General features: G+C 41.7%; 1 protein-coding gene across 2 annotated transcripts in view; it reads left to right on the top strand.

The window, feature by feature from the left end:
• lzic (leucine zipper and CTNNBIP1 domain containing) overlaps window positions 1-22,422 on the top strand; it is a 46,488-nt gene extending 24,066 nt beyond the window's left edge. The window contains exons 1-7 of one of the 2 annotated variants that reach the window (XM_028807911.2): window positions 2,746-2,842; window positions 12,680-12,790; window positions 13,771-13,906; window positions 14,420-14,518; window positions 16,225-16,320; window positions 18,479-18,560; window positions 20,703-22,422. In XM_028807911.2, coding sequence (XP_028663744.1) covers window positions 12,690-12,790; window positions 13,771-13,906; window positions 14,420-14,518; window positions 16,225-16,320; window positions 18,479-18,560; window positions 20,703-20,761 — 573 coding nt within the window. In that variant the 5' untranslated portion in view covers window positions 2,746-2,842; window positions 12,680-12,689 and the 3' untranslated portion in view covers window positions 20,762-22,422. Of the gene's footprint in view, window positions 1-2,745; window positions 2,843-12,679; window positions 12,791-13,770; window positions 13,907-14,419; window positions 14,519-16,224; window positions 16,321-18,478; window positions 18,561-20,702 lie in introns of those variants that run through there. The other variant, XM_028807910.2, reaches the window with a different exon arrangement.
• The last annotated feature ends 206 nt before the right edge of the window (window positions 22,423-22,628 follow it).

Genomic DNA, 22,628 nt, shown 5'->3' with positions numbered 1-22,628 from the left:
TTTTCCATCTCACTAAAATTACTAGTCTGAGTGGAAATTTAACATATTCAATTTCAGGTAAGATCGAAAAGCTGGCGGGTTTGGGGTCCCCATGGGATTTCAGGTGCGTTTACAGACACATATAAAGTGAAAAAGCCTCAATGCGCTCAGTGTGGGAGGGAATAGAGCCAGCGTGGGGTACCGAATGCGATCATCAACTTCGTTGGATAAATATGTATATGAAAACTAATTAAAAACCTGAAAAAATATACAATGAATAAGGTACTTAAAACCTCTGAAGCCAATCCTCCCCTGTGGAGTGAAGCTTACCGTTTTTAAACAAACAAACACACACAAAACGGTACATAGAATGCAATATATATATATACTGTATATACAGTGCATCCGGAAAGTATTCACAGCGCATCACTTTTTCCACATTTTGTTATGTTACAGCCTTATTCCAAAATGGATTAAATTCATTTTTTTCCTCAGAATTCTACACACAACACCCCATAATGACAACGTGAAAAAAGTTTGAGGTTTTTGCAAATTTATTAAAAATAAAAAAATTGAGAAAGCACATGTACATAAGTATTCACAGCCTTTGCCATGAAGCTCAAAATTGAGCTCAGGTGCATCCTGTTTCCCCTGATCACCCTTGAGATGTTTCTGCAGCTTCATTGGAGTCCACCTGTGGTAAATTCAGTTGGTTGGACATGATTTAGAAAGGCACACACCTGTCTATATAAGTTCCCACAGTTGACAGTTCATGTCAGAGCACAAACCAAGCATGAAGTGAAAGGAATTGTCTGTAGACCTCCGAGACAGGACTGTCTCGAGGCACAAATCTGGAAAAGGTTACAGAAAAATTTCTGCTGCTTTGAAGGTCCCAATGAGCACAGTGGCCTCCATCATCCGTAAGTGGAAGAAGTTCAAAACCACCAGGACTCTTCCTAGAGCTGGCCGGTCATCTACACTGAGCGATTAGGGGAGAAGGGCCTTAGTCAGGGAGGTGACCAAGAACCCGATGGTCACTCTGTCAGAGCTCCAGAGGTACTCTGTTGGGAGAGGAGAACCTTCCAGAAGGACAACCATCTCTGCAGCAATCCACCAATCAGGCCTGTATGGTAGAGTGGCCAGACGGAAGCCACTCCTTAGTAAAAGGCACATGGCAGCCCGCCTGGAGTTTGCCAAAAAGCACCTGAAGGACTCTCAGACCATGAGAAAGAAAATTCTCTGGTCTGATGAGACAAAGATTGAACTCTTTGGTGTGAATGCCAGGCGTCACGTTTGGAGGAAACCTGGCACCATCCCTACAGTGAAGCATGGTGGTGGCAGCATCATGCTGTGGGAATGTTTTTCAGCGGCAGGGACTGGGAGACTAGTCAGGATAAAGGGAAAGATGACTGCAGCAATGTACAGAGACATCCTGGAAGAAAACCTGCTCCAGAGCGCTCTTGACCTCAGACTGGTTCATCTTTCAGCAGGACAACGACCCTAAGCACACAGCCAAGATATCAAAGGAGTGGCTTCAGGACAACTCTGTGAATGTCCTTGAGTGGCCCAGCCAGAGCCCAGACTTGAATCCGATTGAACATCTCTGGGGAGATCTTAAAATGGCCGTGCACCGACGCTTCCCAACCAACCTGATGGAGCTTGAGAGGTGCTGCAAAGAGGAATGGGCGAAACTGGCCAAGGATAGGTGTGCCAAGCTGGTGGCATCATATTCAAAAAGACTTGAGGCTGTAGTTGCTGCCAAAGGTGCACCGACAAAGTATTGAGCAAAGGCTGTGAATACTTATGGACATGTGATTTCTCAGTTTTTTTTTATTTTTAATAAATTTGCAAAAACCTCAAGTAAACTTTTTTCACGTTGTCATTATGGGGTGTTGTGTGTAGAATTCTGAGGAAAAAAAATGAATTTAATCCATTTTGGAATAAGGCTGTAACATAACAAAATGTGGAAAAAGTGATGCGCTGGGAATATTTTCCGGATGCACTGTATATATATAATGTATGCGTGTATATACACACACACGCATATATAATGTCCAATTCAGCGTTGTGAAGGCCTGCGCCCATCCCAGAAACGTCATGTACAGAGTAGCAATCAGCCCTGGACAGGGTGAGGGTGCCAATCCACTGCTGCGGTGGAAGGCATAAAAACACCCCGTATTAGTGATTCGATTCCAAAGCGCAGTGTCCGTACTGCAGCAGCGGTAACCCCAATGTCAGCAGATCGACATCGGTGGTCAGAATTGAGTTCTAAGCAGTGGCGTAGCGTGGGTACCAGCCGCCCGGGGCGGAGGAAAATTCCGCCGCCCCCTTATTTAGGTATTTCAATTTAAAAGACTAAAATATACAGTAATTCTAAAGAATTTTGCCGCCCCCTAAAAGTGCCGGCAGGGGCGGCCCCCACTACGCTACGCCACTGGTTCTCAGTTACTGATCGACACGGTTCCTGTTCACTTACAGCAACGCTATCCGCAAGCAGTGTAACCGACTGTGTAAATGTTGATCCTCAAGTCCGAGCAGTTATTCGTCACTTTTTATGGAAAACACACTTAAAACAGCAGTATAGTTTTAATTGTGATTCAAATTGTTTTTACAGATTTAGCGATTATTCGGTATTGTTCTCAAACTTAAGTTTAAATAAACATTCACCGTGTTCTTCTTTGCTGTGCGGGATTCTCTTCATCAATGTCGGGTCGTTGGAGGTACGATTGGATAGGGTGTTTGTTCCCGCAGAGACCTAAACAAAAGTAACACATAAGGCGGGACCATGCCAGTACGCCACTCTAAATCTTCCCCGCTACAAACATTTCTTATCTGAGTCTTGCTGTATTCGAGGCTGGGGGAGGTGAGATTTTTTTTTTAAATTCCGACGGCAATGTCTTGTTCACCGCGCAGCACTGAGTGTCTTTTTGTTTTGTGCCACGTTTGAAGAAGGAAGTTATTGAAAATAATTGTCTTTCTTGAGTTGATGTGACGCTTCCTTTCTTGTGGGCTGGGGGGAGTGGTCCTATAAGAAGACCTGAACAATGAGAGGATGGACAGTGGACAGTGGTCGCAGAGCGGCTTGAAAGAGCTGGATGCGGCTTAGGTTTTGTGTCTGTGCAGATGTGTATAGTTTAAGCACTAATGTCAACTCGTGTGTTGTGTTTAAGTAATATTAGCGTTTATTGGTTTTACTGTCAGAGTGTGTCTAATACTCCCTGGTTTCAAAATATCTTCTTGTTATAGGCATTGTTAACCCGTTCGCCCTGCACTCAAATTTATAATCAAGCGTACTTATTATTTAAAATGCCGCAATTTGCTGGAGTCATAATTAGGGTGACCAGATTTGGAAAGTCCCAAACCGGGACACTTATCTTCTGTTGTATTTATGGATGTATGTATATATGTGTTATAACCTCGTGTCCGCGCGTAACGCCCATCCTCATTTGTTGAATGCTTCCTTTGTATCATCATCATCAGAGAGAGATCAGGGCAGGAGAAATTAATTTTCACAAACATATGTCTGCACATTGTTTGAAATTGAATTTTATATTTCATTAACATTTGTGATGTTCTTTAAACATCTCCGTGCATGTAATGCATTACATTCATTAAAAACTCTGTGAATAAACACTCACTATTGCTCTTTGGACAAATCGGGTTCATTTTGGTTGTTTTCCATATTGAATGTTTATTATGTGCATTGATATATTTTTCTGTAACATCGACTTCATTTTTCAGCCTAATTTACCGACTTGTGGTAGTATAATTGCCTGAAGAAGGAGTGCTGTTTAGTAGCTTATTGTTTTACTGGAGCTCCTTATAGAAGTCTGAACATGCGCAGTCCAGGTGTTTGTCTTGTGGCGCCGTACGGTTCTGCTCAGCTGTCCAGCTGTTGTTCATTATGGAGAAGTACCTCATCACAGGTGCATTGGTACCTGGCAAGTTCCTCTGGGGGATGTGATTTATATTACAAGTGGTGAAGATACCCACCCAGCGTTTTTTGGGTGGGCTAGATGCCCTCCTGCAGCTTCTCCCCAGCGTACTTCCTGATGCAGATTGTCTCTTCAAAGAGCTCCGAGTCTCTGATGTGTCACTGGAGTTGTGAAGCCAAACGGCTTGGCAGGAAAATATTTAGTGTATGTTTGTGCAAAACATTCTATTAAGAAGACCATAGATACATGCGTTACTGGCACAAGTCTAGAATGACACTCAACAGGATCACATTTTGCCAAATTGTATGTAACCTAATAAATATGTTTTACACTTTGTTCTCTTACAGCTTAGAAAAAGCTCTGTGTCAATTGGTTTACTTACATTTGTGGTTGGAAGCTGTGATTGACAGCCATATGACGCACAGAGGATGTTGATTTTCTTTTATAATACTAGGGGGCTGTGCCCCCTGCTCACTTCGCTCGCCAACCCCTGTGCGGGCGCTAAACGCTAGCCAGTTCGCAGATCTGCCGCTTGTGTATGGGGATGCGGATGTACAATTTAAACAGATTGTTACTTTCATGGGAATTGTTACACATGCATAATAGAACTTACTATTTTACATTACAGCAATTAATTAACTATATTAAATATAATCATTTGAAAGTAAATTATGTTTCATGTTGCGTTAGAGGCATTTATTGCATTATACATTTTCATTCTGTTTAGCTTTGAAATTAACACACAAATACTTTTTAAACTTACACTTTTACTGTAACATTTCAGTAGAAACAATATTTGGAATTAACTTTTCATCAGTATCACATTGAATTTTGATTTGTGTTTGGAGTTACATCGTGACAACACAACGTATAACTGCCCGTAAGTGAATATCGTTTCTTTCTCTCTAATAAATAAACTGACTCTTTCGAATGTTTGTCCCTGTGATTTGTTAATTGTCAGAGCAAAAGCTATTCTAACGGGAAACTAAACGTTTTAATACGAATGGCATATCAAGATCTCCTTTGGTGTCTAATGTTATCCCCTGAAGATGTACTACATTACCTTTCTTGTCACCTGTTAAAATTTTACATGTCAGAATTGTTCGACCAATTTTGAATACAACTAATCTTCTCCTATTGCATAGCGACATCACTCAGACATAAATTACGTAATAACATTACGATACGTCCTTCTATCAACAGTAATTCAGCCGGAGGAAGACCAGATGGTGTTAACGGTTGTAGATATTCTTTGTGATGTTGTAAGTTGATGTTTTCATCTTCTGCACTATCACCACCAACTGTTTCAGCATAGTTTATTGATACGCATTTAACCAATTTGCCATGTTACCAATCGACACTTTTGTGTTAATTCATTTGACTTCATCGTTTCTCGGTTCTAGAATTCCCGTGTACTCATTTCTTCTGTTGATAACCCTTCCGGATGAAATTCTTTATTAAGATTTGGACATAATAAGTCTTCTATTATTGGGAACTTAAAGTGAGGAAAACATAAAAATTTATAAGAGCGCAGGACCTATGAGAGGTGAGAGGACCGCGGGCGTGGGCCGTTAACCAGAAATGGTTGAGAGGAGGGCGAGACTTGAGAAAATCTCTTGGCAAAAGTCTCGTCTGAAGATATTCTTTTATAATAGAGAGACATGATTGGTGGTTTCATGTCAGTGATCTGCAGTGGGTTGGCACCCTGCCCAGGATTGGTTCCCTGCCTTGTGCCCTGTGTTGGCTGGGATTGGCTCCAGCAGACCCCTGTGACCCTGTGTTCAGATTCAGTGGGTTGGAAAATGGATGGATGGATGGATGTCAGTGATGTCTGAGCTGTTTGCTTTACTTTTTTTATTTTTTTTAGATGGGTAGTCTGTTATAACCGTGACGTACTGTTCTGTTTTAGTCCTTACTCGAGACGCCAGGACCCATAGCCTGAAATCAGGACTGTCTGCTCACCCAGGAGTCATAATTTTAGAGGACTTTTCCAGAAGTTCCTGTTTGTTTTAGTCATCAATGGCCACCACAAGCCTTCTGCTTGACTTGACATTTCAAAGAGGTGATCATCTCTCCTGAACTTGTGCACCAGAAAGCAAATCTGATTGCGGTGTATTATGAAAGTTGTGAAGAGAATACAATCAAAATCAGCCGCAGTCTTTTTGGACGTAAAGGTAGAAACTGAAAGCCAGTGTCACTAGACGACTAAGAATTGGGGCTGTGATGGACGTGGAGTTTACGATAATTAATTACATCGGTATAACGCTTTTTCTAGCTACATAAAGTGCTTCATATAGACAGCGGGGAGCCACTTCCACCAGTAACACAAATTATCTAAAATACGTGGGGTTTGTAAACCTGTAATGTGAAAACAAGTATGTTTTAAAAGTTTGTTTTTTATCACATTTTCAAGTTTACATCCAGAAGAAATGTATTAAATGTACAGGCGACCCTCTGTATCCATGGATTCAACCAGCAACAAATTGAAAATCCTTCATTTGAAAAGAAAAAAAAATCCAGAAATTTCCAAAAAGTAAACCTTGAATTTTCGGTGCACAACACTGAAGCCCCACAAGTGAAGTGACAAAGTGACGTGCAGGCATACCCTGCTGTAGCCACCCGCCATTTCACAGATGCTCCGTCTCTCTCCAGCACTCATCGTTTGTTATTTGCCTCGTGTCTTGTTCATTTGCTGCTTGTGTTGTGGACACCCATTGTTTTTGTGGGGAAAAAAGAAAATGCTGCTACAAAAGCAATGAAGAGCTCAAAGCAACCCCCAAAGGCTCAGACGGGGCGTAAAGTGCTATATCTGGATGAGGAAATGAAAACCTTAAAGTGGCAGGTCCATGTTCTTGACTTCATCATCATAAAGAGCTTGGGTGCAAACTTGACATGGCATCAGACCAAGGTGGAAAGGACTTGTGGCCGCTTAGAATTCACGTCCTCTGCAGACATTTGCCAGAATTCACTTGGATGATCCTCAAGACTTCAAGGATAATGTGACTATCCTGTCAGATGACGAGTCATCTGTGTAGTGTGTTTCATGTGACGCTAGTCGCTGTTGTGTCTAATACGGAGTTATACGGAGTTAGTACTACTTACATTGTTTAGAGCTGCTTTACTGCATCACTATTCTGACAATTTGCTATCACTGACACAGCTGGCAATCCTCCTCCACCATCCAAGACGCCTTCTGTAGATTATCGAGCTGTCCATTCAGAAGTGCTCATGAAGCTAGAGGGCCATGCCGGTTACAGACTCTGCCATCTGTGCGAGCCTTGTAAGAAATACAGGTGCATCTCAACAAATTAGAATCTCATCAAAGTTTATTTATTTCAGTGATTCAAAAAGTGAAACTCATATATTATTGTAAATTCATTACAAACGTAGTGATATATTGCAAGCATTTGTTTCTTTTCATTTTGCTGATTATGGCTTATAGCCAATCTTCTTCTTCTTCTTTCGGCTGCTCCTGTTAGAGGTTGCCACAGTGGATCATCTTCTTCCATATCCTCCTGTCCTTGTCATCTTGTTCTGTCACACCCATCACCTTCATGTCCTCTCCCACCACATCCATAAACCTTCTCTTAGGCCTTCCTCTTCTCCTCTTGCATGACAGCTCTATCCTTAGCATCCTTCTTCCAATATACCCAGCATCTCTCCTCTGCACATGTCCAAACCAACACAATCTCATTTCTCTGACTTTGTCTCCCAACCATCCAACCTGAGCTGACCATCTAATGTCCACATTTCTAATCCTATCCATCCTCGTCACACTCAATGCAAATCTCAACATCTTTAACTCTGCCACCTCCAGTTCTGTCTCCTGCTTTCTGGTCACTACCATCCTGTAGACCTTCCCTTTCACTCTTGCTGGTACCCGTCTGTCACAAATCACTCCTGACACTCTTCTCCACCCACTCCACCCTGCCTACACTCTCTTCTTCACCTCTCTTCCACAATCCCCATTACTCTGTACTGTTGATCACAAGAATTTAAACTCATCCACCTTCGCCAGCTCTACTCCCTGCATCCTCACCATTCCACTGACCTCTCTCTCATTCACGTATGTATTCTGTCTTGGTGGTCCTACTGACCTTCATTCCTCTCCTCTCAGATCTCCACCTCACATGGTCTCCTCAACCTGCTCCCTACTCTCACCACATATCACAATCTCATCAGCAAACATCATAGTCTAATCTCGTCTGTCAATCTGTCCATCACCATTACAAATAAGAAAGGGCTCAGAGCCGATCCCTGATGTAATCCCACCTCCGTCACTCCTACCGTAGACCTCACCACAGTCGCACTTTCCTCGCACATATCCTGCACCACTCTTACGTACTTCTCTGCCACTCCAGAACTTCCTCATACAATACCACAGCTCCTCTTTAGGCACCCTGTCATATGCCTTCTCCAAGTCTACAATTATGGGTTACTGAGTGTAGGTTGATTGGCAAAAAATGGCAAATGTTTCCATTTAAAATGAAATCCACAACATGATAAAGTGAAGGGGCGCGGATACTTTCTGAATCCACTGTAGGCAGTGTGCTGTAGTGGCTACGGCTCAGGACCATAAATCTATAGGATGCTGGTTCCAGTCTCCCCTCTAGACACCCTGTCATATGCTTTCTCCAGGTCCACAAAGACGCAATGCAACTCCTCCTGGCCTTCTCTGTCCTTCTCCATCAACACCTCAGAGCAAACATCGCATCTGTGGTGATCTTTCCTGGCATGAAACCATCCTGCTGCTCACTAATCATCACCCCTTCTTAACCGAGCTTCCACTACTCTTAACTTCCCATAACTTCATGCTGTGGCTCATCCATTTTATCCCCCTGTAGTTACTACAGCTCTGCACATCCCCCTTATTCTTAAATATTGGCACCAGTACACTTCTTCTCCACTCCTCAGGCATCCTCTCACTTTCTAAGATTCCATTAAACAATCTGGTTAAAACTTCCACTGCCATCTCTCCTAAGCACCTCCATGCTTCCACAGGTATGCCATCTGGACCAATGGATTATAGTTAATGAAAACCCCAAATTTAGTATCTCAGAAAATGAGAATATTGTGAAAAAGTTCAATATTGTAGACTCCTGGTGTCACACTCCACTCAGCCAATTAACCCAAAACACCTGCAAAGGTGTCCTGAGCCTTTAAATGGTATCTCCGTCTGGTTCAGTAGGCCACACAATCAGACTGCTGACTTGACAGCTGTCCAGAAGACAGTCAACGACACCCTCCACCAGGAGGGAAGCCACAAAATGTCATTGGTAAAGAAGTTGGCTGTTCACAGAGTGTTGTATTCAAGCATATTAATGGAATGTTGAGTGGAAGGAAGAAATGTGACAGCAGAAAAAGATGCACAAGCAACAGGGATAACCGCAGTCTTGAGAGGATCGTGAAGCACAGCCCATTCAAGAATTTGGGGGATTCACAAGGAGTGGACTGCACCTGGAGTCAGTGGTTCAAAAGCCACCACACACAGACGTATCTGGGACATGGGCTACAACTGTCACAGCATTCCTTGTGTCAAGCCACTCCTGAACCAGAGACAACGTCAGAAGTGTCTTACCTGGGGGCTATGAGAAAACGGACTGGACTGTTGCTCAGTGGTCCAAAGTCCTCTTTTCAGATGAAAGTAAATTTTGCATTTCCTTTGGAAATCAAGGTCCCAGAGTCTGGAGGAAGAGTGGAGAGGCACAGAATTCAAGTTGCTTGAGGTCCAATGTGATGTTTCCACAGTCTGTGATGATTTTGGGGAGCCATGTCATCTGCTGGTGCTGGTCCACTGTATTTTTATCAATTCCAAAGTCAGCACAGCCGTCTACCAGGAAATCTTTGAGCACTTCATGCTTCCCTCTGCTGAGATTCTTTATGGAGATGCTGATTTTATTCTAGCAGGACTTTGGCACCTGCCCACACTGCCAAAACTACCAATACCTGGTTTAATGACCATGGTATCACTGTACTTGACTGGCCGGCAAACTCACCTGACCTAAACCCCACAGAGAACCAATGGGGTATTGTCAAGAGGAAGATGAGACACCAGACCCAACAATGCAGATGAGCTGAAGGCCGCTATCAAAGAATCCTGGGCTTCCATAACACCTCAGCAGTGCCACAGGCTGATCGCCTCCATGCCTTCCTGCATTGATGAAGTAATTCATGCAAAAGGAACCCGACCAAGTATTGAGTACGTATATGGACATACTTTTCAGTAGGCCAACATTTCTGTATTAAAAATCTTTTTTTTTTATAATAATATTCTAATTTTCTGAGACACTGAATTTTGAGTTTTCATTCGCTGTAGGCCATAATTGGCAAAATGAAAAGAACATAAATGCTTGAAGTATATCACTGTGTGTGTAATGAATCTACAGTGGTGTGAAAAACTATTTGCCCCCTTCCAGATTTCTTATTCTTTTGCATGTTTGTCACACAAAATGTTTCTGATCATCAAACACATTTAACCATTAGTCAAATATAACACAAGTAAACACAAAATGCAGTTTTTAAATGATGGTTTTTATTATTTAGGGAGAAAAAAAAAATCCAAACCTACATGGCCCTGTGTGAAAAAGTAATTGCCCCCTTGTTAAAAAAATAACCTAACTGTGGTGTATCACACCTGAGTTCAATTTCCGTAGCCACCCCCAGGCCTGATTACTGCCACACCTGTTTCAATCAAGAAATCACTTAAATAGGAGCTGCCTGACACAGAGAAGTAGACCAAAAGCACCTCAAAAGCTAGACATCATGCCAAGATCCAAAGAAATTCAGGAACAAATGAGAACAGAAGTAATTGAGATCTATCAGTCTGGTAAAGGTTATAAAGCCATTTCTAAAGCTTTGGGACTCCAGTGAACCACAGTGAGAGCCATTATCCACAAATGGCAAAAACATGGAACAGTGGTGAACCTTCCCAGGAGTGGCCGGCCGACCAAAATTACCCCAAGAGCGCAGAGACGACTCATCCGAGAGGTCACAAAAGACCCCAGGACAACGTCTAAAGAACTGCAGGCCTCACTTGCCTCAATTAAGGTCAGTGTTCACGACTCCACCATAAGAAAGAGACTGGGCAAAAACGGCCTGCATGGCAGATTTCCAAGACGCAAACCACTGTTAAGCAAAAAGAACATTAGGGCTACTATTATGGCACTGCTGGACATCTTCTGATTTCAAAGGGTAATAAGCTTGATGTGTCTTTCATCTGCTGCACTAAGTTTCCTTGGCCGACCGCTGTGTCTACGATCCTCAATGTTGCCCGTTTGTGCTTCTTCAAGAGCTTGAACAGCACATCTTGAAACCCCAGTCTGCTTTGAAATCTTTGTCTGGGAGAGACCTTGCTGATGCAGTAGAACTACCTTGTGTCTTGTTGCTGTGCTCAATCTTGCCATGACATGAAACTGTCTTCCACAACCTCACCTTGGTAGCAGAGTTTGGCTGTTCCTCACCCGGTTTTAAGCCTCCTACACAGCTGTTTCTGTTTCAGTTAATGACTGTGTTTCAACCTACGTGTGATATTGATGATCATTAGCACCTGTTTGGTAGAATTGGTTGATCAGACACCTGACTAGAATCCTACAAAATCCCTGACTTTGCAAGTGTACCTATAAGAATTGATGCTGGTTTGAAGGCAAAAGGTAGTAACACCAAATATTGATTTGATTTAGATTTTTCTTTTGTTCACTCACTTTGCATTTTGTAAATTGATAACAATAAACAATCATTATTTATATTTCTGAAAGCATTCTTTGTTTACAGCATTTTTTTCACATCTGCCTAAAACTTTTGCACAGTACTATATATATATATATATATATTCACTGCTGTCCGTTTAGTACACAAGTACCCAAAGCCTTTTAATGTGTTGAACTGGAGGTCTGTTTAGCCTTCAGGAGTTTTCCTTTAACTGAATTCTGCTTCTTACAACCTTGTCTTGCCATTCTTGCAATGGCCTGCCCTCTGCTCTTCATTCAGATGAAGCCAAGCTGCTGTCCATTTTCCTCGTCCACTCAAAGTCACACGTGTCCTGGTGTTTGTTTCAACTCCTTCCACTGCTGTGGCACATCACATCCTCAGAAGTGGTCAGATTTTAGTAAAACAGTAACAGCATATTCCATACTTGTCAGTAATTAAACATTACAAATGGGACGAAGCATTAAACCAATTGAGAATTCTGTGTATAAAATTATAATAAATTACCTCAAAGTGCTAAACATGGTTAACTATTATGGAAAAAAGGGAAATATCCTGAACAAAAAAGAAAAAGATATTTAAACATTACAAATATATAGCTTTAAAGCTACTGAATGTGTTTTATTATACTACTAATGGCAAGTATTATAATGAGATTTTTATTTAATTTTTTTAGTATATCACAGCATGTAAATAGCTGTTAATTCTGCCCGTGGTGCATCTCTCAGTAACATAATCTTTTAACATCCATCCATTCTTTTTCTAAATCTCTTCTAAATGTTCAGGATTACAGGGAGCTGTTTCTGTTCCAGCAGCTGGGGATACAAAGCAGGATGAAGCCCCCCGTCAATCACACACACACCCTCATTCGTTTGTAAAATCCAAGATGGCCCGGTGTTGTTTTTTTGTATGCAAACTTGTTTTTTATTATTATTATTATTCTATATATATTTTGGCTGTTAATTGTGTGATTCCTCTCTGATCATGCTCATGTGTTTCAAAGTGACTCAACCTGATGGAACAACCACTTCCTTTTTAGCTGTTCCTTCCTTTTCTTACAGAAATAAAGCTATGGCATCCCGTGGGAAGACTGAAACTAGTAAATTAAAGCAAAATATGGAGGAGCAGCTGGACAGACTGATGCAGCAGCTCCAGGATTTAGAGGAATGCAGGTAGAAGATCAATCAGTGAATCAATTAAAATTATGAACAGATGGCTGCATTGCTTTTGTTTCTTCTTTTTGATGGGTTGCATTATGAATGCATGGCCTGGCAGATGTGAATATCCTAGAGGGCTCCTCTGTTACACTCCCTGGCTTCAATCTGTTATGCATGTGCCAGATATAAAAATGAGTTGGTAATGATTTTTTTCATCATACTTAATATATATATATATATATATATATATATATATATATATACTAGTCATTTAGCCCATTACAATAACGGGCGCTAGAACAGTAGTGCATAAACATTAGTAGGAACAGTCTATATTAAATGGCAAGGGACTTTGACGTCATTCTTTTTGTTGGTTGTATTTTTCTTTCTTTCAGCCTTTCTTTTGTTGATGTTTACTTGCTGAGCTGACCGTTCTTTGTGTATTGTGTGTCTTGGTCGTATTTTTCTTTCTTTCAGCCTTTCTTTTGTTAATGTTTACTTGCTGAGCTGACCGTTCTTTGTGTATTGTGTGTCTTTAATTTTCTGTGACAGTAATACCGTCTTGTACGTCTGCTGGCTTGTACGTCTGTAATATACCTTTAATTTTCTCTGGCGGTAATACAGGTGTGCGCGTTGGTAATATGCCTTTAATCTCCTCTGACAGTAATACTGGCCTGTATGTAGCTATAATATGCGTCACTGTATTGTGTACCTTTAATTTCCTCTCGCAGTAATACTGGTTTGTATTTCTGTAAAACGCTTGTAACTTTCTCTGACAGTAATATCGCGCCCCGCGCATGCGCACTTCACCAGACACACACACACGGACACCTGGACGCACACAGGGATTTTATTAAAGAGGATATATACAGTATAAGTATTTAATAATGCCATGTATCAAGAACATGACTTTGGCTTTTGATGTGTCAGTATATATTATAAGTCTTCGTGGCCTGACTGATGGCATAATAAAATTCTTGTATCCTCCATTTCAGAGATGAGCTTGATAGTGACGAATATGAAGAAACAAAGCGAGAAACCCTGGAGCAGCTTGCCGAGTTTGACGAGTCATTGAAAAAGATCATGTCGGGAAACATGACGTTAGTGGATGAACTGAGCGGGATGCAGCTGGTAAAACTGTTTTTTCTGTGGGTTTGGAGGGTCTGAGCAGATTGGGTCCATTTGTGTAAGGCACAGACTCGGTGTTGCTGTTCAGTGCACTAGCCCCTTAAAACAGTTACTGATAACTTTTCAGTGCTATTATCATTTAAAATGTGGGAGCTTTAAACGACAGATTCTGCCTTTTAGGATTCATCTGCACAGCAGGATTCTTTTCATCTCACTCCTTCATGTCCAAACGGGAGTTCAGATTTCTAGTGCATTTAAAATGTGCATTCTTGGAAAACATTTAGCTCTTAATTTTACGCTTCTACCAAATCTTTAGAAGAAGCTGCCTTTGATCTTTCTGATAGGCTGTGTTGTGATAAATTCATTATTCCTTTTAGTCTATTTGGTTTTACTGTCTTAATATCTTTTTTCCTTGTAATCACATACATGTATTGGCTAATTAAAATAACTGCTTTTTATTACTGACTTTTTCTTAATAGGAAATATTGTATGCATCTTTTTTTTTTTAATTACCAGGCAATCCAAGCTGCGATTAGCCAAGCATTTAAAACCCCAGAAGTCATTCGGCTGTTTGCCAAGAAGCAGCCTGGTCAGCTGAGGACCAGACTGGCAGAGGTAAGCTGAAGGGGTGGGGGTGGTGTTTTGTTTTGTTTTTAGTGATACTTATGTATGCAGATATGTTTTTAAAACATTTTTCTTTACTTAGTATTTAAAACATTAAAAAAAATATATTTATAAATTAACATAATTACATCTGTTAGTTATAATATGGCTCTGGAGTTTACACATAAATAGACAAGGGGTGGACAGAATAACAGACACCCCACGTGAAAAAGAAATTTGACTTTAAATGAACTAAATCACAATTTTAAATGCAACTGCAAAAGTATGTCGTACTGGTTTGATTTCTAGTTAGCATCCAGTGTCAGCTCTTTGATCGGTGAGCTTTCAAAGCAATGTGAGACAAGTAATTAAGTCCCAAAGAGCCTAAATAGTCAGTGTTTCAACTGCAAGTACATTGGTTACAAAAACTCCAAAATGATATTATGAATCAAGGGGGACAGAATATCTCCAACATGAACACATTGCGGAGTTTGCTGGGTTTCCTCTTGGTGCTCCGGTTTCTTCCCACAGTCCAAAGACATGCAGGTTAGGTGCATTGGCGATCCTAAATTGTCCCTGGTGTGTGCTTGGTGTGTGTGTGTGTGTGTCCTGCAGTGGGCTGGCGCCCTGACAGGGATTTGTTTCCTGCCTTGCACCCTATGTTGGCTGGGATTGGCTCCAGCAGACCCCCGTGACCCTGTGTTAGAATATAGCGGGTTGGACAATGACTGACTGACTGACTGAACACATTGCATCATCAAAGGGAAACAATGGTCACCAACAGGAACAGACAGACACTTCACAGGATGCCGCAAACATTCAGCGTCAGGAACTGGCCCAGAATGTGACCAGGTCTCAACAAAAAACAAACCATACATGGTGAACTTCACAAAGGTGGAATTTATGACTGTGCTGTCATTCAGAAACCATTTGTATCCAAGACCAACACAGCAGAACACACAACCTGGTTTATTGAGCACCAAACCTGTATCTCTGTGCAACTGAAAAAAAAAAAAAAAATAATACAGTCTGCTCAACAGTTCTACATTTAGATGAGATTACGTTTGGATGCCTTCATCCCGCAGTGTCTGTTACCAACAATGAAACACAAAGATAGATCTGTAATGGTATGGGCTGCCACTCGTAGGAGCCAGTAGATCAGATGATTGCTGTTCAGGGTTCTATAATTGGCCAAGGAATATTAGGCCGTTCTCAAGGACTCTGTAAATCCTGTTTCGTCATGATTTTCTGATATTCCAGGGGAAATCTAATGTGTTCAGAATGCATGATTCCCAAGAAATAGTGAGGAGTGGTCTGTGGACAGATGACTCAAACATGGACATTTTTGGCTAAAGTTAGTGCACTCAAAGGCTACGTCAAAACCGGTTAGAGGCTCTGTTGATTTAACGTGTCTTAATTCCAGAGATGTTCCTGCTGGTCTTGTATGAATGCGTGTATCGTGCAACACCAACCATACATATATACAAAACAAGTCAAAATACATTTTTTTAGCCTCTACCCTCCTCAACAGAATGCCAATATTTACATATTTTCAGAGATAGCAAGTCAGAAACAGAGGTGTCAGAAACATTAATGACAGACATCAGCTGTATTTTTAAAGTCTTGGTGATATTGCATCCTTTGAGATTGTGATATTGGACAATAAAACTAAAGTAAATGTGTGAATAAACTGATTTGAATATTGTGTGTTTGAACAGATGGATAGAGATGTCATGGTTGGCAAACTGCCTCGAGATACCTATACCCAGCAGAAAGTTGAAATTTTAACAGCTTTAAGGAAACTTGGAGAAAAGGTAAGAACAATTTTATTCACTCTCAAGTATAACTATATATATTCATGGCATTCGTAGTCTGAATCACAATCTGATTGTATGGGTGGTTACCTACCAGGTAACGCTTGTGGTTGGTCAGCAAGTCGGCTAACATCCGCCACGGTGCCCTCTTTCAGTTGCGAGAAGCAGATCATAGAATGTTTGAAATAGGTAACCATCCATACAATCAGATTGTGATTCAGACTACGAATGCCATGAATGTAATTACTCCGATCTACGTGCTGTCAAATGAACGAACCACACGCCATGCTGCAACGTTAGAGCCTTCGCCTCCAGCGCTGACGTTCGATCCCCGAGAGGGGAGTGCAGTGAGCGTGTACGCCTGATGAGCCCAGAATTAGGGCGAAACACGTGTCACACACTCTTTGGTTGAAATACTTTTACTGTCAAATAATGCATTCTATGATTTGCTTCTTGCAACTGAGATGGGCCCCGTGGTGGATGTTTGCAGACTGGCATACCAACCACATGCTTTACCAGGTAGGTAACCACCCATACAATCAGGTCGAGATTCAGACTATGAATGCTATGAATATATATATATATATATATATATATATATATATATATATATATATATATATGTGTGTGATATAAATAATAGACCACTTGTTCTGGTATCTGTGTATGCAAGGAGAGTGTGTCTATTGGCTATAATGTACAAGAAGCAAAGAACACTCCAGAAAATGTTAAAGTATTCATTCATGCCCCAAGCCTTGCAATACTGGGTAAAAGGCAGGAACCAACCCTGGCTGTGGTGCCAGTTCATCACAATGCACAGTCATGATCGTACCCATGCTTACTCGCACCAGCCAGTTGTTAGTCATCCTCACATGCACATATTTTGGATATTTGAAGAATAATAGAGTGCCTGAAGAACACATAAGAGAACATGCAAACTTCACACAGATGTTGATCAAGCCTGGCATTAAAATCTAGTCTGCTGAAACTGTGAGTTAGCATCACAGACCACTGTGGCCCTTTGCTGCCAAAAACAGATGTTCAGTTGGTCTCATTAAGAATAGTAAGAGGACACTAAAACCTATAGAAATGCTGCGCAGTTTGTAATTTTTCCTTGGTATAACCAATTTAGAAGCTGGAAATCTGGCAGAAGCATCGGGTGTATAGCATACATTCTCAAACCTGATAAATTCACTTCAGGGTTTTGTGTTGTCAGAGCTCAGCCCATTTACGTTGGGGGCAAGGCGGGAAAGAGCTAGTAAGTCACAATATCCGTAACTTAAGTTTTTTGGAAATAATTTAATTGTAGCTAAAATTCCCAATGACCGCGGTGGGTTAGCACCCTGCCCAGGATTGGTTCCTGCCTTGTGCCCTGTGTTGGCTGGGATTGGCTCCAGCAGACCCCCGTGACCCTGTGTTCGGATTCAGCAGGTTGGAAAGTGGATGGATGGAATTCCTAATGAAGTTCTGTATGAGATGAAGGCCAAGTCGTTATCTGAACATAACATCACCAGATTCCAGATCATTTACTTTAAATTTACTTGTAGTTAAATAGTTGTTCCCATTTCTTACCCTGTCCACCCACATTCTCTGCTTGGTTTCACTGTTGGCTTGAGACAGACTTCTCCTTCCTATGACAGTGCTTGTCGGTTACAGCATACCTGGCTTACTAAACCAGATGTACTGTATGCATTATTTTTCAGAAACATTGTCCTGCATCTTTGGAAGGTGGCAGATGATATATGTAAAAGCTTTATCAAAGCATTGAAAGGTAGTGTTTCTTCAAATCCTAGGCGAGTGTATTTTAATGCCTTGCCCATCTGAACTGTAATTGGGTGCGGGTTCATCTCTGCTCTTCTTCACTGTGTTGGCACCTGCACTGATAATTGCAAGTGACACCATTACCAGTAGACTAATCAGTCTCTCAGAAATTACAAGTGCAGCCAATTGATTTATTATACTTAGTAGTACAAGTAGTGTCTTTTTCTTTTACAAAATTCAGCAGGATATCTGTGTACTTCATGTGTAGAATAGAATGAAAAAGAATAAGCCCTGAATGAAATAAGATAAAGTATGAGTGCTTGTTGACCTCGCATGCTCAATATAGTTCGGAGACTTTAAAACTGATTAACATTGTCTACTTGCTTCTTGGCTGTAGCTCACAACAGAAGATGAATCCTTTCTTGCTGCTAATGCGAGTGCAATCCTGAGCCATTTTGAAAAAGTCTCTGAGGACCTCGGTAAGTTTAGTGCGACATTCAGTGTATCGGTCATTAGTGCAAATGAAGGTTCAAGTGTCAAAGCTGTGAATGACTAGCATCGAGTAAAGCTTAGCGCTGGCCTGTTGTGCAAGGGTTCTGTCTGTCTGTGTGTGTGTGTGTCTGATTTTATTTTATTTTATTTTTTTTTGTCATGTTAAATATTTGTTTCATTGTTTTTTTTGTTTCAATGACCTTTTTAGGTGATTTTTTCCTAACTTAATAAAACAACATTTATTTATATAGCACATTTTCATACATTAAAATAGCTCCTAGTACTTTACAATATTAATAGCTAAACACAGTTACAATAAGAAGGTAAAAACTAAAGAATAGTTCCTTCTAACAGTATAGAGTCTTAACGTCCAGGTTAATTATAGATGATGGCCAGAGAGAATAGGAATATAAAAACACCAGGTGGTGGGATGTTAGAGAAAATAAACCTGTGGGGCTCCAAGTCCAAAAGACCCCCAGATCCTTCTGTGAATTGTTTAGTCCATTAGTGTGTCCCCATTAACAAGATACCCGTGTAGAACTCATCTCAGGTGGCTGCAGGCCAGGGGCAGTGGCACATACCAACACCACCACCACAGAATAGCAGGGCAGTAAAACACACACAGTGATTAGTGACCAGCAAATGGAGCTACGTTTAATGAAAATGAAGAGATTTCCTCCTCCTTCTCCTCCTCTCGCTATGAAGCATTACTAGTAACTTCTTAAGCGATCATGAAAGCAAAATTAGAGAGGTGGGTTTTTAGTAGTTTTTGAAGTGTTCAGCTGTACGTCCCCAGCCTGTCTCTTGTGGAGACTGGCTCGGACACAGACAGGCAGACACGTTCATGTCACCCAACACACGTTTATTTACAGTATATACATTGTCCATACTGTGCTCACAAGCCCCAAAGACCCCAAAATCCTGGCCACAACACAATGCCTTCTTCAGGCCGCCTCCTTGTCCTCCTCCTGACGTCATCCTACTTCCTCCCGACTCTTGTCCTTGACTGGAGGGAGGCGGCCCCTTTTATACACACCCGGCTGTGCTCCAGGTGCTCCCCGGCAATCTTCCACAGACACTCCCCAGTGTGGCGAAAGTGTTGGCTGTGTACCCGGAAGCACTCCGGGTGTCCCCTCTTCTCTTCCCCCCAGCACTTCCTGGTGTGGCGGAAGCGCTGGGGTCCAGGGTCCCCAAGGCATCAGGGCACCCCCTGGCAGTGGCAACGGGCCCCTACAGGGTAGAGCTTCCAAGCTCTGTACCGGTGGCCCCCAATACAACCAGGGAGGATGCCCCCTCGTGTCCTGGAGGAGGCACAAGCCCTCCTCCACTCCTCCTGGGTGTCCCGGCCGGGCATGGACGCCCACCAGGCACCACACTCTGTTGGTAAAGTATTCCTGATTTTTGGTGCACAGAAACAGAAAGCCACATCCCTAATTCTTTTATGCTTCACTCTTGGAATACTGAGCTAACTGGGGTTCGAGGTTTGTGGCTGAGTGAGGAACCCCAAGTCCCAAACTGTAAATGTAGGGGTGCCAACCTGGTCATCCCCGTTTACTTCTAACAGAAATGAAAGCAAAATACAAGTGCTTAATGGCGTGGAGGCGATGTAAGTAAAAGTAAGCAAAAAGCCAAATTGGGCTTCAGATGTCTTACCCTTTAAAGCTGGTCAGTCCCACCGGAGCTCCATCCTGTGCCGTGCTCCGTTCACAGGGTGAGGCCTTCTTCTGTCCGCCCCGTGACTTGCAGGTCAGGTGCCCTCACTGGGTGTTTTCTCGGTGCCCTGGAAGGAATAGGAGAGGACATGATTAGCGACAGCGGCCCCTCTTGACCCTGAGGGTGATCCACAGACACGCGTGTGAGACACGATCTAAGATTATAAGCCATGTGGGGGCACAATAAGAAGGTGTGAGATCATTTAGAGCCTTGTATGCAATTAAAAATATTTCTAAATCGATTCCAAAGTTATAATGTGAAGTTTTGGAAGAAGAGCACAGATTCATCTTTTCTTTTTGTGTGTGTGTGTGTGTGTGTGTTTTAACACAATGTCGTGGTTTACTTCTCCCTTAGTTGACTGTCCTGTGGTTCGGCTCTTCTTTTTATTTGTTCATTTCATGATTTTTCTCTGACAGGTTCAGGTGACAAAGTGCTAGCGCTTGCCAGTTCAGAAGTGGAAAAAACAAAAAAGTGATCATGTCCAAATCGAGGGACTTCTTTGTCACAGTCTGTTTACAGTGCCGGAGGTGGACATTTTGTATGCTCATGCGTTTTTGAGGGTAAAAATCGAAGCAACGCGTACCCTCCAGATCTTCATTTTGTAAGGGGATTCTTCATGGAACGATAAGTTAAAAGTGACGGTTTTATTTGCCACTTTTTATAAATCAATGTTAAGTACCTGGTCTATTTGGTTTGGAATTGAAGCAGTTTTACAAAAGGAGAACTTTTTTTCTTAATCTAGCCACAGATATTATATTTAAGATAATTGAAATGCATTTATTTAAACAATAGACTGCCCAACCCAAACTAGGCTGCCGATTTGTGAATTTATAGTAGAAAGTTGTTACGAAAGACTAATGCATATTGTCTTAGCTCAACAACAAAAGGACATTTATCTTCCAATGATACTTCTTTTCTTAATTCCCTGTGTTTAATAAATGCAAAGATCATTATTTCTTTACTAACTTAAAGAGTAAATGATTACGTTTAAAAGATGAAACCCATTATTTGTGTTTGAACAGGCTGAGCAGCACTTTACTCTCTGACGATAAATCAAGATCAGAGTGAAGTGAGTTTATAGTATGTCGCTGCTGTCCTGCCATGTCCATAATACCCAGTATATTACATAGTTGTATCTGCATGTGGGGGCTGTAGAGGTGGGCTTGTCTCCTGTTGGAGACCAAAAAGGTTTGTGTGCTTTTTTTTGGGTAAACACTTTTTGTATTTGCATCTTATGGTACATTCAAATGATGTTTAGAAATGAAATATGAAGCTTCCATTTTTGAGCAGAGTGCGCCTCTGGCAATTCTGCTTCCGATGTCCAAGGCTGGATAGAGAATCTGCTATGTAGAGTATTCTTGTGAACGCCATTCCCTGTTCCATGCTTTTGGTTTGTGGACATTGCATTGGTAGTTCCACCTCTCTCAGGAGGCAACGGTTCAACAAAATAAAAAGTTGGATGAAATTGTGATAGAGAATCAGAGAGTGACAGCGTGTCGGATAACAGGCCCTAGTAGGATTAGTTATGGGTCCGTTCGATTCATTCAACATGAGCGAAGTCTGTGCACTTTGAGGGTCTCAGATGTTGACACCTGAAATGAAGCATCCAGTATTCCAACGACAATTCTCAGTGTGCTGTTTCATACCTTGGATGAAGCATAAATACACCCCTATGAAACCGAGTGCCAACAGGGACAGAAACAATGTAAACTCCAAGAGAAACTCCGCAGGCCCGGGCTAGTGCTGGCGCGATCACGTGCACCGTGTTTGATAAACACTGAAGCCGCTGTGCATTTTCTTTACATGACTCAAAAGGTCAGCAGTTATGCCGGTTTCTTTGCGGCAGTCATAAAGGGAGAAACGGCGAGGGACCAGTCAGCCATCCTGCTTCTGTTTCACCACAATCCCCAGCACACACCTCATGGATTGTCAAGGCTGCTGTGCAAAACTGGATTTGAAGTGACGCCACAGCCACCCTGTTCTGCCTCGTGGGACGTGATGAAGATATCAAGTTGTCTACAGAAGACCGGTGGAATCGGCAACAGAAAACATTATTTGTGTAATAGAGAATTGCTTAATGGATATTGTGAGTGGATTTAAGGGGATTATGGTTAAAAATAAACCTTGTTTGGTTTTACTTGTGTTTCTCTTAATGGGTCATTTTTAAAAATAAGTAAACAGACCAAACCGTATTTTTTATTGGGATTATGCTCCTAAGTTCCTTCTTATTCATTTAGGCTGTGGCACCCATGACCCTGACGTGAGTAAGCAGATGGGTTAATAAACTGATGGGTGTAATGGGGAAATGCAGTAAAGCAGCGCTGATCGGCGAAGTGAGCAGG

Source organism: Erpetoichthys calabaricus, chromosome 8 (assembly GCF_900747795.2).
Source record: "Erpetoichthys calabaricus chromosome 8, fErpCal1.3, whole genome shotgun sequence".
NCBI classification, from domain to species: Eukaryota; Metazoa; Chordata; class Cladistia; order Polypteriformes; family Polypteridae; genus Erpetoichthys; species Erpetoichthys calabaricus.
Note: the sequence above shows the minus strand (reverse complement) of the source record. Positions and strands in the feature narration are given on the sequence as shown.